Here is a 14,327-nt window from a genome sequence, read left to right as displayed (position 1 = left end):
TCGTACTATATGCGGGCTTTTACAATAATCTTAAGTTTTGGAGATACAGTGAAGCGAGAAGCGGACAAAGAATTTACTCCCCTGCTGCGGTTGACACTATCAGCTGTAGAGGCAGAGCGGATGCAAAAGTGTGGCTGGCTTCGCCTTATACCACCGATGTGAAGATACTGTTGACATGGAACGAAGCCGTGTCTTTTGCCGCCAACACTCAAAATACAACAAAATGTTTTCTTTTTTTTTCTCATTCAAATTTAGTTTTTTCAATTGCCCAATTGTTTGGAAAATTCTGCGGCTCCTTCGGTGCCACAAAAATCCATCAGTGCCTGTATTTATTCACATGAAAGGTAAAATTTCAATATCTCTAAATTTCAATATAACAAAGCAAACTGCTGATTTTACTGACATCGTTGCATAGAGGTTCAAATGTACTAGCCTGATGGCATAGCGACCCCTCATTATAATCCTGTCACTAGTATTTAATCACGCATAACAAAAAAGATCATTGTTCTGCGTTATAAAATGGAAGAAAATGCCGCCTGTTTACTATTCAATTCACAGAAAAAAAAACTTTTTGACATTACCCATGACAATGACGCGGGTGGTTGACAGGTTCTGTTCTCGCTTGAATCTACTCTGCCCGTGCTTTTGCATTTTAGTAGTTTTGTTATGACCCGGTTTTAAATCGCACTTAAGCATGTTGCGCAAGAAACTGTTGTGCCGGCTGACAGCTGTAAAGGGTAGTGATGGCATATGTATCACGACTCCCCGTTCGTGGGTGGGCGATTGGAATTGCACTAGAGGTATGCGAAACCTCAACATTTGATTTCCTCTTAGATTGAATTTTTTCTTGGCACAAAACAAGCACTGTAAGGGTTCTGGAATGGTATTTTAACATGCCATGTTCACTTACTATGTGCCTTTAGCCCTTTAGAATACGCAGTCTGCCTTTTTTTTTTTTTGCTTGAACGCACAAACCAGAATTATATTTGTCAGCACTGTTTCCATAAGCTGTGTAGGTACAGGGCAGAAAAAGGCACATTTTAAGATACTGAGTTGCACAGCAATGCTTCAATGTTTCATGCATATTGAACAGACAAGAAGTTCCATCAATAAGCGTGGTGACCAACCTGATGCGAAATATTGCTGCAGTAACATTCAGCTCGTGCTCCTTTACATTTGCAATCATGATGTCCACATAGACAAAGCTATGATCTTGCCACCATGAGATGGATGCTTGATGGCTAGAAGATGAGAAATATATACATATATATATATATATTCATTCAGTGCAAAGAACACAAACATAAGCTTGAAAAGGACTTTCGTGTTCGTAATTAAACAATACAACTTTGCTAATTTCAAGCCAGTCAAGAACTAAAAGGAGTTCATTAAAAGGTATATACTTTGTAATTTTGTACGAACACAGTAATTTTTATGTGCATAGACTTTTTAACGTAAATACCTAGAGAAGACTGACGCCGCAGTCATTCAGCTACCATGGTTAATACACGGATCTGTCTATTCTTTGTGTTTGTGGCTTCAAGTGCTCTTGCAACATTACTTTTCTGCTTCGTTTTTCTAAATTGCCAGTACTCAGAGCTTTGTATACACAGCGAGGCAATTATTCTCCGTGAATATGCATAATAACTGGGAACGGTTGCATTTATAATGCAATATGTTGTAGGAGAGGGCAAACAATCTTATACGAGATTGTAGGCTTCCCGTAGAAATGCAGCAAAATAGTTTCGCTTGCATGTTGATGGCAACACTGTCTCCAGATGGAAAATCCAAAAAAATTATAATGAAATAAGTTGCAAGTGCATCAGAAGCTGCATGCACATTTAGCAGAAAACCATACCTGTGCTCTGTCTTGAACTGGGACTCCAGCAGTGGAGGGAGATTCCTTGTGGAGGCTCGTGAATGGGCTTTGGCAGTCTTAACCTTTGCGGCAGCCTTTTTGTCACCTTGCTTGCACAATTCTGGTGCCTCTGCCCCTCTTGTTTGGGGCTGGTAAGAAGTGTCTCCTTGGCCAAGTGTACCACTGTCACAAATCAACTCCTGTAAGAGCTCAGCAGCTGCAGGTGCAAGGACCTGGTCACGAACTTCACTAAACACATCATACACATGTTTCTCCAGTTTCCTCTGGCACTCAAGTGTCACCTCTTCTCCATCTTCATCAGTTTCACTATCATGAGTCCCTGTCCACTGCTGTAGAAGAAGAAAAAGTACCGACCCAATTACCATTGCCGATGAACAGCTCGCCACCTCAGCAAATCAGTGCACAACCACATTTATGAGGACCGATTAGGGCTTAAATGAAACGTGCACACACTGTATATCGCATTTGCAAGAGTGGAGTTTTACGTCCAAACAGCCATCTCTGCATTATTTCCCTGCAATTAACTAAGTATTTCAATGAGTGTATAACATAACGGTCAAATGGCGGTGATACAACAGAACCTGGTAGAAACGATCCCGTTTTGTAGTATTTCATGGTGCCAATGCTTGCGATTGAAAAAAAGAAACGACTCAATACTGTTGCACTTCATGGGTGGCGGCTTTCAAATGCAGCTTGAACTAAGTCATCATCACTGGAAAACAAATTTTAAAAAAATGGAAGAAGGAAAAAGTGTGACGGGGTGGCATAGGGCAAGTATGGTGGGTGCTAAAGTCCAGAAAAGCCACAGGAATGGATCGCAGCCATCACTACAGCAATGCAGTGTAAAGGCTGGCATGCTGCGATGTGAGCCATCTTTGACATTTCTCTGCCCCAGTTTAAATAAGACAGTCGACTTCTTCAGTGCGCAATAAAAAAGCTGCGTCCTTTCTTATTGTCTTCACCATATTCTGACAGATTCCAGCTGGAGCTCGTGGGATGGCCTCTTTGCAAAGCATACTACATCTATCATCTAGCCTTGATGGCGTCCCGCAACCGATTAATCAGGGCAGCATAGTGTTCTCTGGTGATGGTCTACCCCTTCTGGATAAAATTCACAAGCAATGGGCCCTCCTAAAAATCCCAGAAGCTTTGCCTTCTGACAGAGCAGGCTGGGCTTTTTCTTGGCACTGGAAGTGGTGCACTCCATTTCATCAACAATTATGTGCCGTGCTATTAGTTTTCAAAATCTGCCCTGAACAGCTCCAGGTTGCCCCTTGACCTTGTGTCCCACATGCACTTTTGCACATGAGTGAGCTACCTTAGAACACAACTTGCAGAAACCTTCTGCTTATCAAGTAACTTGGTATGAATGTGCTGCACTGTGATTTTCTATATTACTGTCAGCTCCGCAATTATCCAGATGTTGAGCAGGCTGCTTGCCATCACACGATTTCAAATATGAGTCATGTTTTCTTGCGACCTACTTTGCGTGGCATGCTGCAGTGTGTGTCATCTTTGATGGTTCTCTGCCCTAATTAAAATAGGGGAATTCCCTTCTTTACTATGCTATAGGATATGGTGCTCTTTCCCAATGTCTCCACCATATCCTCATTGATACCTAGCTGGAGGTGGCGGTTTCAAGTACTGAAATTCAATAACTGCATTTGTTTTCAAGGTAATTTGTGTTTGGTTGCACGCATCACCATCTATGCATTGGCGTTTGCTACCATACGTGTGCTAAACATGAACAAGATTTTGTTGCGGGGCTTCTCCGCTTTTCAAAGGCAAGTTTACTGCAGGAATAGTTGTGGACTCTGTGCACAAATGTTTTGTCTTAGGCCAAGGACTTGTAGGACAATCCTCATACATATTTACAAGTAATTTTCCTCTCAGTGGCCTTCAGACTGTGTTCAGTGTCGTAGGACTCTCTCAGCAACAGAGGATGTGTGGACATCAGCATGGGCACATTGGCCCTTCAACGAGGAGCGACATCAAACCCCACACAGAGAACAATGCACACATACCTCTAGAAATACTGTTGCATGTGGAAGGTTGACATCAAAGCTGAGCTTTGGCAGCTCTGTTCGGGTAGCAAGCTTCTCCTCTACAAGAAGATTAGCCACACTGATTCTTCCTTTGTGGCATGAGCTGAACAACAGCACCTCATAATTGCTTGTCCCAGGGCGCTCTCCTGCATTCTTTTTCACAACCTTAAAAGAAAATGCAAGAAATCCATCACAATACACACTGTACTATAAAAAGGTGGATGAGCACAATCCTATGCTCAATTTAGTAAATATGCAAGTGCATGAAATGAGCCCTTTATTCATTCACTTGCGAGAACATGTGGCAAACGTGGAATTCAGCTGCTCTTGGCTGTTCTATCAAGTTTCTTTTTCATGTTTTCTTTATTTTCATTGTTTTGCTTACTATTTATTTCGGTGTTTTTATATGAAGGGAATGTACTTAAGGCACATTTTTGCACAGGGCTTGTGCATGCTGGCATGCTATCACTCATTAGTTAATTGTTATCTTAACAAGAAGAAACACAACTGATGTGTGCCTCTCAAGGTCAATCAGCCAACCCACGTCCTGATAGGTGGATGAAGTGTAACACTACCGGGCTATGTGGAATGTGGATAAGCTTAGCATTACAAATTATTAAAGATCACTTTTCAAGGTTGGTGGAAATAGTAACTTAGGTAAATTTCATGTCTACAGAGCTTTTGTTTTTGTCCAAGGAAATTGAGGTTAAAAGTGTTATGTCGGCTGAAGAGACCTCCTTGTGCGTTGCAAGCAGCAGCTAACCGCAAGGAAAAAAATTTAATTCTGGGGTTTTATGCGCCAAAACCACGATATGATTATAAGGCACATTAATGGAGGATTCTGGAAATTTCGACCACATAGGGATCTTTATCGTGCCCCCAAAGCACGAGACACGGGCGTTTTTGCATTTCACCTCTATCAAAATGCGGCTGCCGCTGCTGGGATGTGATCCCGCGACCTTGTGCTTAGCAGCGCAACACCATAGCCACTAAGCCACCTCGGCGGGTCTAACAGCAAGAAAGAGCATTGAAATTAAGTTTACCCTCCGGAGAAAAGAAAGAACATGACAATTTTTAGATTATACCGCCACGATAAAGTACACTGACTTGTAAACATAATGAAGGTGCTACATTTGTAATTACACACATAGGTGATGTCATTAAGGTAAACAAATAACTGCAGAACATTTCTAACTTTTCTTTTATAAACACACACTGTTGCAAAACAAAGCAAGTTAAACAATTTCAGGATGTGTGTTAAGGAAGTCTGATACACAATAATTAAGAATTAAGTGATTACAGACTGTATGCAGTTTTGGCTGTTTTTCAGAAAAATGCACTCACGTATTTAAATATAAAATAATATGAAATGAGATACTCTAAACTGCATCACATCAAACCTCTTAAAGCTTAAGTAATTTTTCATGAGAATATCTGAAGGTGCACCCGTGCTTCAACTATGTAAATCTGTTTAGTAAGAAAAGTTCTCAAATCCAATGTATGGGATAAAAATTACTGGAGGCGTGAAAACTAGACTCGGTATAAAGTAAAGTGATTAAAGTAGAATCCCGCAGCCTGGTCCGCGAAAAACAAAGTGAAAATTAACTTCAGCAAGACATCATACAAGTGGCTGACCAAGAGAACTAAAACACGTTAGCATGTGACTACAACACTGACGGACATCATTTAACACAAGTTAACTCTTGTAAATACCTTGACGTAATATTCTTCACATTTAAATTGGAAAATGCGCATTAAAGACATATTCTAAAAAGGTGAGAGAAAATTCTCACAAGAAAGTTAAAGCTTGTTACTCTGAAGGCGAAGTTAACCGTGTATGTAACCCTTGTGCATCCCTCGTTAGAGTAGGCGAGCACTGTATGGGATCCACACCAAAATGTCTGATAGGCAAGACTGAAAAAATCCAGAGAAGAGCAGCTCGATTCACACTACCGAGATACAGAAACACAGATCCTGTCACTAACATGTTAGATGATCTTCCAACTTTTTAAGCTTGCCGAACATAGAAGAATCGAGACTAAACTTCTTGTATCAATTACACTGTAATTCATTTAATTTGAATGCTGGCCTTTACTTAAAGCTATGTTCTTCTCGCCCCTTAAGAAGTACGCATAAAGAACAATTCGAACCAATCACAGTGCGAAAAAAGTGCTTTAAAGGAGGACACAGCTCTTTGAGGCAAAAAAAAAAATCCATTTTTTTTTTGAAAATGTAATTTTCAATACCTACGGCTACTATTCCTTTATTTCACCAAGTTTCCCATCCTGCTGAAGAGTACATTGCCCGCAATATCAACTCATAATATCACTGTGAGCTGAATTCCGCGTAAGAACAACCCTTTTTATCGCGGCGCCTAGCTCCTTATCTACATGTGCAGTCGCAGCCATCTTGGGCTCGCTGGAAAGAGGAGCCTTCTTTCTACAATTTCCCGCTAAAAGTGACTCCACCTGCTCACTGGTGATGTTGACATCCGGGAAGAAAATAAAGTTCAAACACGCAATCCCATACGTCAACTAGCGCACATGATCAGAAATGCGTGCTGTGGCTGGCCACGCTAAGTTCCTGTCCACTCCGCAGGTGATGCGACGGCGCGTCTCGTAGGTTTGTGACAAGTGCGCAACGATGTCTGATCCATTGGGGAAGTTCGTCACAAGGCATAAGTCAGCAAAAAGAAGCAACCAGCTTATAACTTCCAAAGCGTACCATTTCTTCCGAAAACGTTCGTAATAGTCCGTCACCAACGGCAAGTGATGCCAAAGCCCCAGACAATGCTGAAGTAGAGACTCACAATCGAGTGAAAGTGTTCAGACAGCAGCCAGTAGGCAAAGGCGAACGAGAATATGGTCTCGTCATAAAGATTATCATGTGTGCGTGCTGCATTGATGTCGCGTCGGCATGGAGATCGCTCCGTATGAATGGCAACCAGCAGAAGAGCGACCCGTTCATTGTGAAAATTCTTGCCGCGCGCTTGATTCAACTGGTGAACGGTGCTAAACGATGTTTTTGCCACACGTGGGTGGCTGTAGTCAGAGCGACTACATTCCTGTGGCTTTTAGCCATTTTCCCTGCAAAATATTGCAAACCTTTCTCTGCACTTTTGATTAAAAGCGAATGTATTTCTTTTTTCTTGTTTCCTCAAAACACCAATTTTTTTACTTGCTGATTTGCAGCAACGATATCTCTGCTTTCAAGGCAGGTAGAGCCATATCTTTTGTTGTGGCTCGCAGCCGAGTGTGCAAAGCACACAATGGTAGGAACAGATTTTGAAATTTATGCTTTAAAATTTTTAAGTTGTGCTTTAGATCAGACAGTAGGGAACCCACCGTTAGAGCTGTGAAGATTGAATTGCTATAAAATTACTAATATTTGTTATATCAATAAAGTATTCCTACCATTGTGTTCCTTATGTTTTCTAGTACCTAGGCATGTGCCAATATGAATTTTTGTAGCGTGTTCATTTTTCTATTGTTTCTGAACATAATGAACAATGAATTTCACTTAAGTTCAGAACTAAATGGCCAATTGGAAAACGAATTACATATTTGAAATCAGCGTAAAAATCTTAATAAGGCTGGAATGTTTCATTATTACTAATGAAAAAAATCATGAACATTATTTTAATAGCAGTGTCCCCCCATATATATTCATTATTCCCTAAAACAATAGAATAATGGAATTCCTTACCCCCCACAGCCCTTCAATCAGCCTCATTAAAACAATTTGAAGAGTCACTTTCATCTTGTTTCCATCGCAGCAATTAAGGTTTTAGGCATAGAGTTTCATACAATAATTACTAGAGAGGACTCTTGCACTAGTGTCTATGGCAGCTGCAATGGGAGCGGTTGAGCCAGCATGGATTTGCCTAAGGTTCGTCCTTTTGGCTTCAAACGGCTTTGTGGCTTTGTAAACTCATCATTTACAACAATGTATTGTGAAATAAAAAATTAAGTAAACATTATTAAAATTGTCTCACGGCAGGATTCGAACACAGGGCCTCTAGCACAGAAGCCCGATATGAAATGCCCTTAGAAATTTGTCGCGGGCAAGCCAGTGCCTTGAGATGCTTGTTGCATTTTGATTTGGCCACCTCGACAAATTCAACCGTTGCATTTAGTAGGGACTGTGCGTGTTCGCAGCGTCTTCTGCACTTCAAAGAGGATAGATAACTGAAATTTACAATAATGAAGGCATATAAAGCACAATAAGCAAAGCCACAAGAACGTCCGAATCCATAAGCATGACGATCAGACAAATCCATGTACTTCCAATGATTCCCATGGTGGGCCAATGACTGCAGCGCCAGAGTTCCTTCTAGTATATCGTAGGAAAGTCAATGGTTTTAGGGATACATTGTACTGCTGATTTATAACAAGTTGCGGAACTGGTTCTCATGTTTTTGATTATTTCCTGAGCACTATACATTTGAATGCTTGGCTATTGTCTAGATCTATATCCCCCCCCCTCTCTCTCTGTTGCCTCGGCGCTGGTTTCACATGTGATTTGCTCTACAGCATATTATGCGCTATATTGCTGTAAGAACATTTACATCTAATTATGATTGCTATTACCTTATGTTTGGCTAAAGCACTGTCTATTATTCATGTATTATATTATGTGTTTGTGTTTACTTTACCCTCCCTCTAACATCCTTCACGCGAACAGTATGTATAGATAAAATAAAATAAAATAAAATAAATATATGTTCCTTGTTCACATGTTTTCCTAGGTATAACAGAGCATCGTACGCGCAATGCGAAGATGGGGGATCGTTCCTCACCTGCGGCAAGTTCTTTTTTCAGGCGCTTTCATTGCCATTAATTTATCATTTCTTTAATTCAATTAGCAAGTACATGTAATTTGCCCTACGCTGTCCTTGGCCTCTTTCTTGGCTTCTCACGATATGATTAATAAAAATCGGGCCCCTCGGTTAACCCCTTTCTCATTCATAGCTAAGGACCAGTCACACCAAAGGGCTCATAGACACCTACGTATTAGAATCACCTTTGATACGTTGTTGTTCCTGCAACGTTCCTACATGCTATGTTGCCACTTCGGCACAAACCTACAAGGAAAATATCAAGTGTACTGTCTATGAGACAAAAAAATTTTAAAGAAAAAATTAACAATGCTAAACGCCCTAGCTGTGCACTTCTGACCACCACATGCGTTTATCGATGCTCCATGGTCTCGGCGGAAATTTCAGAATGGACGCTTTACAACGCGCTGTTTGCATCGACCATGCTACCGGGCCCGCCAGACAGGCTGGCTATCCTGCCCTCAGGTGCCGCACTTGGAGCTTTTGTCTCGCCCCCTGTGTGACGCTTCCCGAAAGTGTACATGGAGGTGGACACATTTTGAGATAGTTGACCTTAGTCCTGAGAAAAGCTGCTTTGCAGCTCTGGAAGGTCGTTGAAGGACGACCAGGCGAGGAGGCCCTGCAGGATGGATGCAGCCATCGGAGGGTAAAGCCCAGAGAGTGCCCCATTGGCAGCACATGATGCCACTTACACGGGCCCTATGATTGGAGGAAAACGACGCCGCCTGTATAGGCTCGCTGATTGGATGAAAATGACATCTGCACAGGCTCGATGATTGGCTGAAAGTGAGGTGTTCCCAATGGACTGAAGGGACTACAGGTGTGAAGGGATTGAAGAGAACCATCGAAAAGAGAGAGAGACGTCCTTCTTGCAGGGCCGCAACATACGACTTGCTGCCGGCCGTCTATGACTTTTTACTGTTATTTTACTTGTTTCTAAGTACTGTATATAATGTAAACAAACCCTCCATTTGTCCAAGTCCACCTTAGCGTCGGCCAACTCCCGCACTCAACGGCAAGATCAAATAACTGGATGGCAGCGATGGGATACAACACGCTATTATAAAATACAATAGCGGGCAGGCTTTCGCCTTCATCCTCTTTAGTGGATACTAAAGTGACTGCCAACTCCACCCTCGATGACTGCACTGACGAGTGTGGCAATTATATAAGGAAAGCGAGGGACAATGACTGTTGCAAGAAAACCCATGATCATTTGGTTATCGCAGCTTGGTGGTCTTTTATGTATCCAGGGGATCAATATTCGGGATATGCATTGACTGTACTTTCATCTATTTGTAGCGATAAGGACTGACCACGCAAGCAAGCATATCTGTGGGCAGCAACGCATTGACAAACTTGTGCGGTGTATGTACAGAAAATCAGTTTGGAAGATACTCTCAGTTTTGTAGCACTGGACACATCGACGACTGACAGCGATCCTGGTACTGTGATAAGACAGCGTGCTTGGCACTGAGCCAATAATGCCATTGCTCATAGATGCCGATGTGTATGGCGTTAGTCAAAGGAAATCTCGCGAAAAATAAGGAATCCCGGAGAGTGACTATCCAAGAATACGGCATATTTTTTGGTCACTTGTGGAATAAGTCACTCATTTTCTGCCAAATCCGCCATTCCGACCTTTTAGGCGGTCTCCATTGAGCTCACGTTATTAGTGGTTATTAGTCTACCATTGTAAATCTTTTATAGGCTGAGCCGTGCATAGTGTCGTTGTTAACAGCATGTTCACATAATACAATTCCCGTGTACTACCTATATTATTTTCTCATGGCCCCGTGAATAACTTATTAGATGTTTTCTACTCTACACTAAATACAGTGCAACACGTAACCTTGGACAATATGTTTAGCCACTGCACAGGTCACACAATTACCCTTATTCAAAATTTATGTTTATGCGTGGCTAATTAAATAGATTTAGCTAAAAAATAATTAAATATAAAAAATATAGGCAAAATCTTGTTGCAAACGAAAAAACACACATACCATGTTAAGTTTTCAATGAAGCAGAGAGTCTCCTTTTGTAGAATGTATAGTTTTTCTAGATTACCTTTGGCTGTGGTACCCAAATTAATATACAGTAGTGTAACAGAGAATATAATTGAATAACAGACCTGGTGCTTAAACTACCCGAGAAAAAAAGGTTTTATTAAATTTAACAAGCAAATGGTTTTTAATAAATTCCATTTGCAAGCCAGACGCATGCTTTGTCCAATTTACATGCTGTTAGAAATAAACCCCAAAGTGCTTACAGGAAGCCACTCACTCAATCTGATGATACTGAAAAACCGTTGTGAAATCCCTGTAAATCGATTTATATTTAGCGCTGCATATTTACTTATTAAGGTGAAATCCTTAGGTGGCTCATGGGATGAAAAATCCAATGTTAGGCAATACGCTGTCCAGCGTTATGGCACCAAAATTCAATGGCATTAAAACTGATGGTGCCACCTAGGACCATTGGTGGGACTTGAACCCACAACTATTTGTGTTAAGGCAAATTAACGCACTCGAACCCACAACCTTTGTGGGAGTTGAACCTTCGACCTTTGGCGAGACCAAGATTCAATGGCACCAAAATTTATGGTGCCACCATGATGGTCGAACCCACACCTTTGGTATTAATTAAAGCAAAGTTAATTAAGGCACTTGAGCCCACAACCTTAGGTGGGAGAAAAGTTATAGGAAGTAACAATGCATCCAAATGAGAATATCAAGTAATTAATGAATGTCTCATGAGCACGCAGGCTTTCGCCTTAATCTTCTTTAGCTTATGGTAAAGTGACTCAACTTTCTTATTTACACATATTGCCTAGGGGTTATAGCCAGGAGAGCAAACAGTTTATTAGCATATACAAGGCAAACACAGGCAAACAATTTGAAGCAGTTAACATTGACAAGTGAACACAAGCAAAGAAAAGAAATACATGTAAAGCAAATTAATATTTAAGAAGTACTCTCCTATGGTGACTAAAAACTCCATTTAATGGCAAGGTACAATCAATACCGGAAAAAAAGTTTGAGTGTTGTATGTGGAAAAAGACTACCTATTCGAATGTGTCAGTACGAGCAAAACAAGAAAAAGTATTAAATTCAAAGCTGAGAACTAAGAGTGCAATTTTTCTTTTTAGCAAGTGTGAAAAGACAGTACTTTAAAAGCCACAGACAGGGTTAATGATGACGTGCAGGAACTTTACAGATTAAATTTGATAACATAGTGCAGAAGTTCAGGGTCTACAGTGCCTGTGACGGTGAAAAACTGCGAATGTAATTATGGCAGCTAAAACAAATTGATTTTTTTTCCACAGATTCAAGTGAACATATTTCATACGGTTTGTATGGGTACCAAACCACGAAGGTGGATTCAAGAACAAGGCATATTACTGTTTTATATATATGCAGGTAAGTATTGTGTTGGGGATTAGTTAAAATGTGGTGCAAGTAACCTGCTTTTTAAGTGCTTCCTAGCGTACATGTTCAATGTGATTAGATTGAAAAAAAGTTGTCACCTCTATGCACTTACTACTTATACTGAAATACTTGTGTTTGTCTAAGTCTTCTTAAAAAATAATAAAAAACCAAGGAGTCACATCTGTTAGTAAATGTATTTTGTACTACAGCAAAACCTCAATAATTTGGATTTCATGGGACAAAAGAGGTTGAATTAACTGAATGTCGAATTGTCAAGGGTACCAAGAGAACAATAAACAAATGCTTACTACATCAGCACGCTTTTATTTGCTCAATGAAGCGGCAAATTCAATTTATATTTCACACAAAAGCAGTGCAGAAGCTGCAATTCTTATCTTGTGACCGATTAATACTCGCAGAAGACCTCTCAACCTCTTTCACAATGTGGCTGCGGGGCAAGGCATGCATATTAATCAGAGACCTGCTTTTCACAAGCGCACGCACATCCCGATTATTTTTTTTACCACTAAACTGGTTGGGTTTCTTTGAAAGCAATCGCCTGAGAATACCGCCCAAGGAAAGCTCTGCCTGCACTTTGCATGACGCTGATGAGTAAAGAGAATTTATTTCAAATTGTAATTCCTTGAATTGAGGTACCATTCCTTTTTCTGTTTATCTCACGCTACATTCGCATTTACACTTATTTTTGTGACCTGAAAGTAAACCCTAGTGTTGCAATCCTGGTTGTGTGATGTACATTCGAGTAAATAGGGTAAAATAAAATAAATTGAAAAGTCTAAGATAGCCACTCTGCTAGAGGAATGCCATCGTTTTTTCATTTGTATGTGAAATACACACTTATCAGGTGCACACACACGCACATGTGCCTCATAAGTTCTGTATTTCATCACTGCATATGGTTATATGAGTTGATCAAAAATGGATGTTATGGACATTTTGAGAACAGGAGCAGAATACTGAGCTTTGTTGTTACTGCATTGTTTTTTAACTAAAGTACAAACATTTAAAAAATGACAAAGTTAGATTTCTTTCGGTAGGAGAGTGCAGCTTCACGAAGTCAAGCAGTGCCAAACTTCATGCCAGACTTCTTGCTTCTACTTTTTATAGACAATGGTCATCAGAAGTGTGATGTTAGCTGAAGTGGTTACGATTTGTGGTGAAAACTCAATGGATTGTTTATGTAGACTAAATACGAGGGTGAATCACAAAGTCTTTGCCCTCATTTTTATTAGCAAAAATAGGTACATACAGGAAACTACAAATATCCACACTATTCTAAGTAGCTTACACTACACAAGACCCCACGCTGGTTCAGTCATTTGTCTCGTCGCAGCACTAAATTTGAGATGACTCCATGCCATGTTGTTGTCAGTCAGCAATGCACATGGCCTTCCCGAACGCTCATTGTCATGGAAGTCTTCACAGCCTTTTGTGACCTACCAAAACCACCACCTCACACTTTTCAAAGTGAGACACCTTTCCCCATACATGGGCTGAATTTTCCTGTGGATTTCAATGGGTGTTCATCCCTTGTTCCATGGAAAACGAATCACACTTTGTTGCTCGTACGTCGTGGACGTGTGAAGCCCGATTGCCATCTATAACAACTCCCAGCAGCGCCATGCCGTGGAGCTACTGGCAGAGAGGCCTGGGCCAATCCAAGAAAGGTCCCCTGCTGGGAATGGATATGCTGACTATATTTACAGTCGTAATTTGGCTAAGAAAAATACGGGCAAAGACTTTGTGATTCTGAGTCACCTAGCCTGCTTGAGTAGTGTGCAAAACAGGCCACAGTGTGCAAAACACTGTTCTGAGCAGTCAGCTGTGGTATGGCAGGTTAAGTACTTACCCTGAGACATAGCAGACGATTCACATCATTGTCATCGTAGCCAAAGTTTTCAAGCATGGACCCAGCCATTGGAGTCCACTTCCCAGAGGGTGGAATGATTCCAGCTAAAGAGCACTGAACGCCCTGGTATGGCAGCAACATCATCCACGAAACAGGCTCCAACAGCTCGTCTGGAGGGCACTTTGCAGTATCTCCATAGTCAGGAAAAAATACAATGACTTCTGCAGTGTTGAGAACTTTTTGCACTTCTCCACGATACCAACTG

The 14,327-nt window shown here is 41.0% G+C and overlaps 1 protein-coding gene across 3 annotated transcripts in view; it reads right to left on the bottom strand.

The window, feature by feature from the left end:
- The window catches only part of LOC139054086 (putative ATP-dependent RNA helicase TDRD12), a 254,611-nt gene that overhangs the window by 57,941 nt on the left and 182,343 nt on the right, over positions 1 to 14,327 (bottom strand). For all 3 annotated transcript variants that reach the window (XM_070530611.1, XM_070530613.1, XM_070530612.1), the window contains exons 27-30: positions 14,063 to 14,324; positions 3,904 to 4,089; positions 1,859 to 2,208; positions 1,128 to 1,241 (exon numbers count right to left, since the gene is read on the bottom strand). In XM_070530611.1, coding sequence (XP_070386712.1) covers positions 1,128 to 1,241; positions 1,859 to 2,208; positions 3,904 to 4,089; positions 14,063 to 14,324 — 912 coding nt within the window. The remainder of the gene's footprint in view (positions 1 to 1,127; positions 1,242 to 1,858; positions 2,209 to 3,903; positions 4,090 to 14,062; positions 14,325 to 14,327) is intronic.

This window comes from Dermacentor albipictus, chromosome 1, assembly GCF_038994185.2.
Source record: "Dermacentor albipictus isolate Rhodes 1998 colony chromosome 1, USDA_Dalb.pri_finalv2, whole genome shotgun sequence".
Classification (NCBI taxonomy): Eukaryota; Metazoa; Arthropoda; class Arachnida; order Ixodida; family Ixodidae; genus Dermacentor; species Dermacentor albipictus.
Note: the sequence above shows the minus strand (reverse complement) of the source record. Positions and strands in the feature narration are given on the sequence as shown.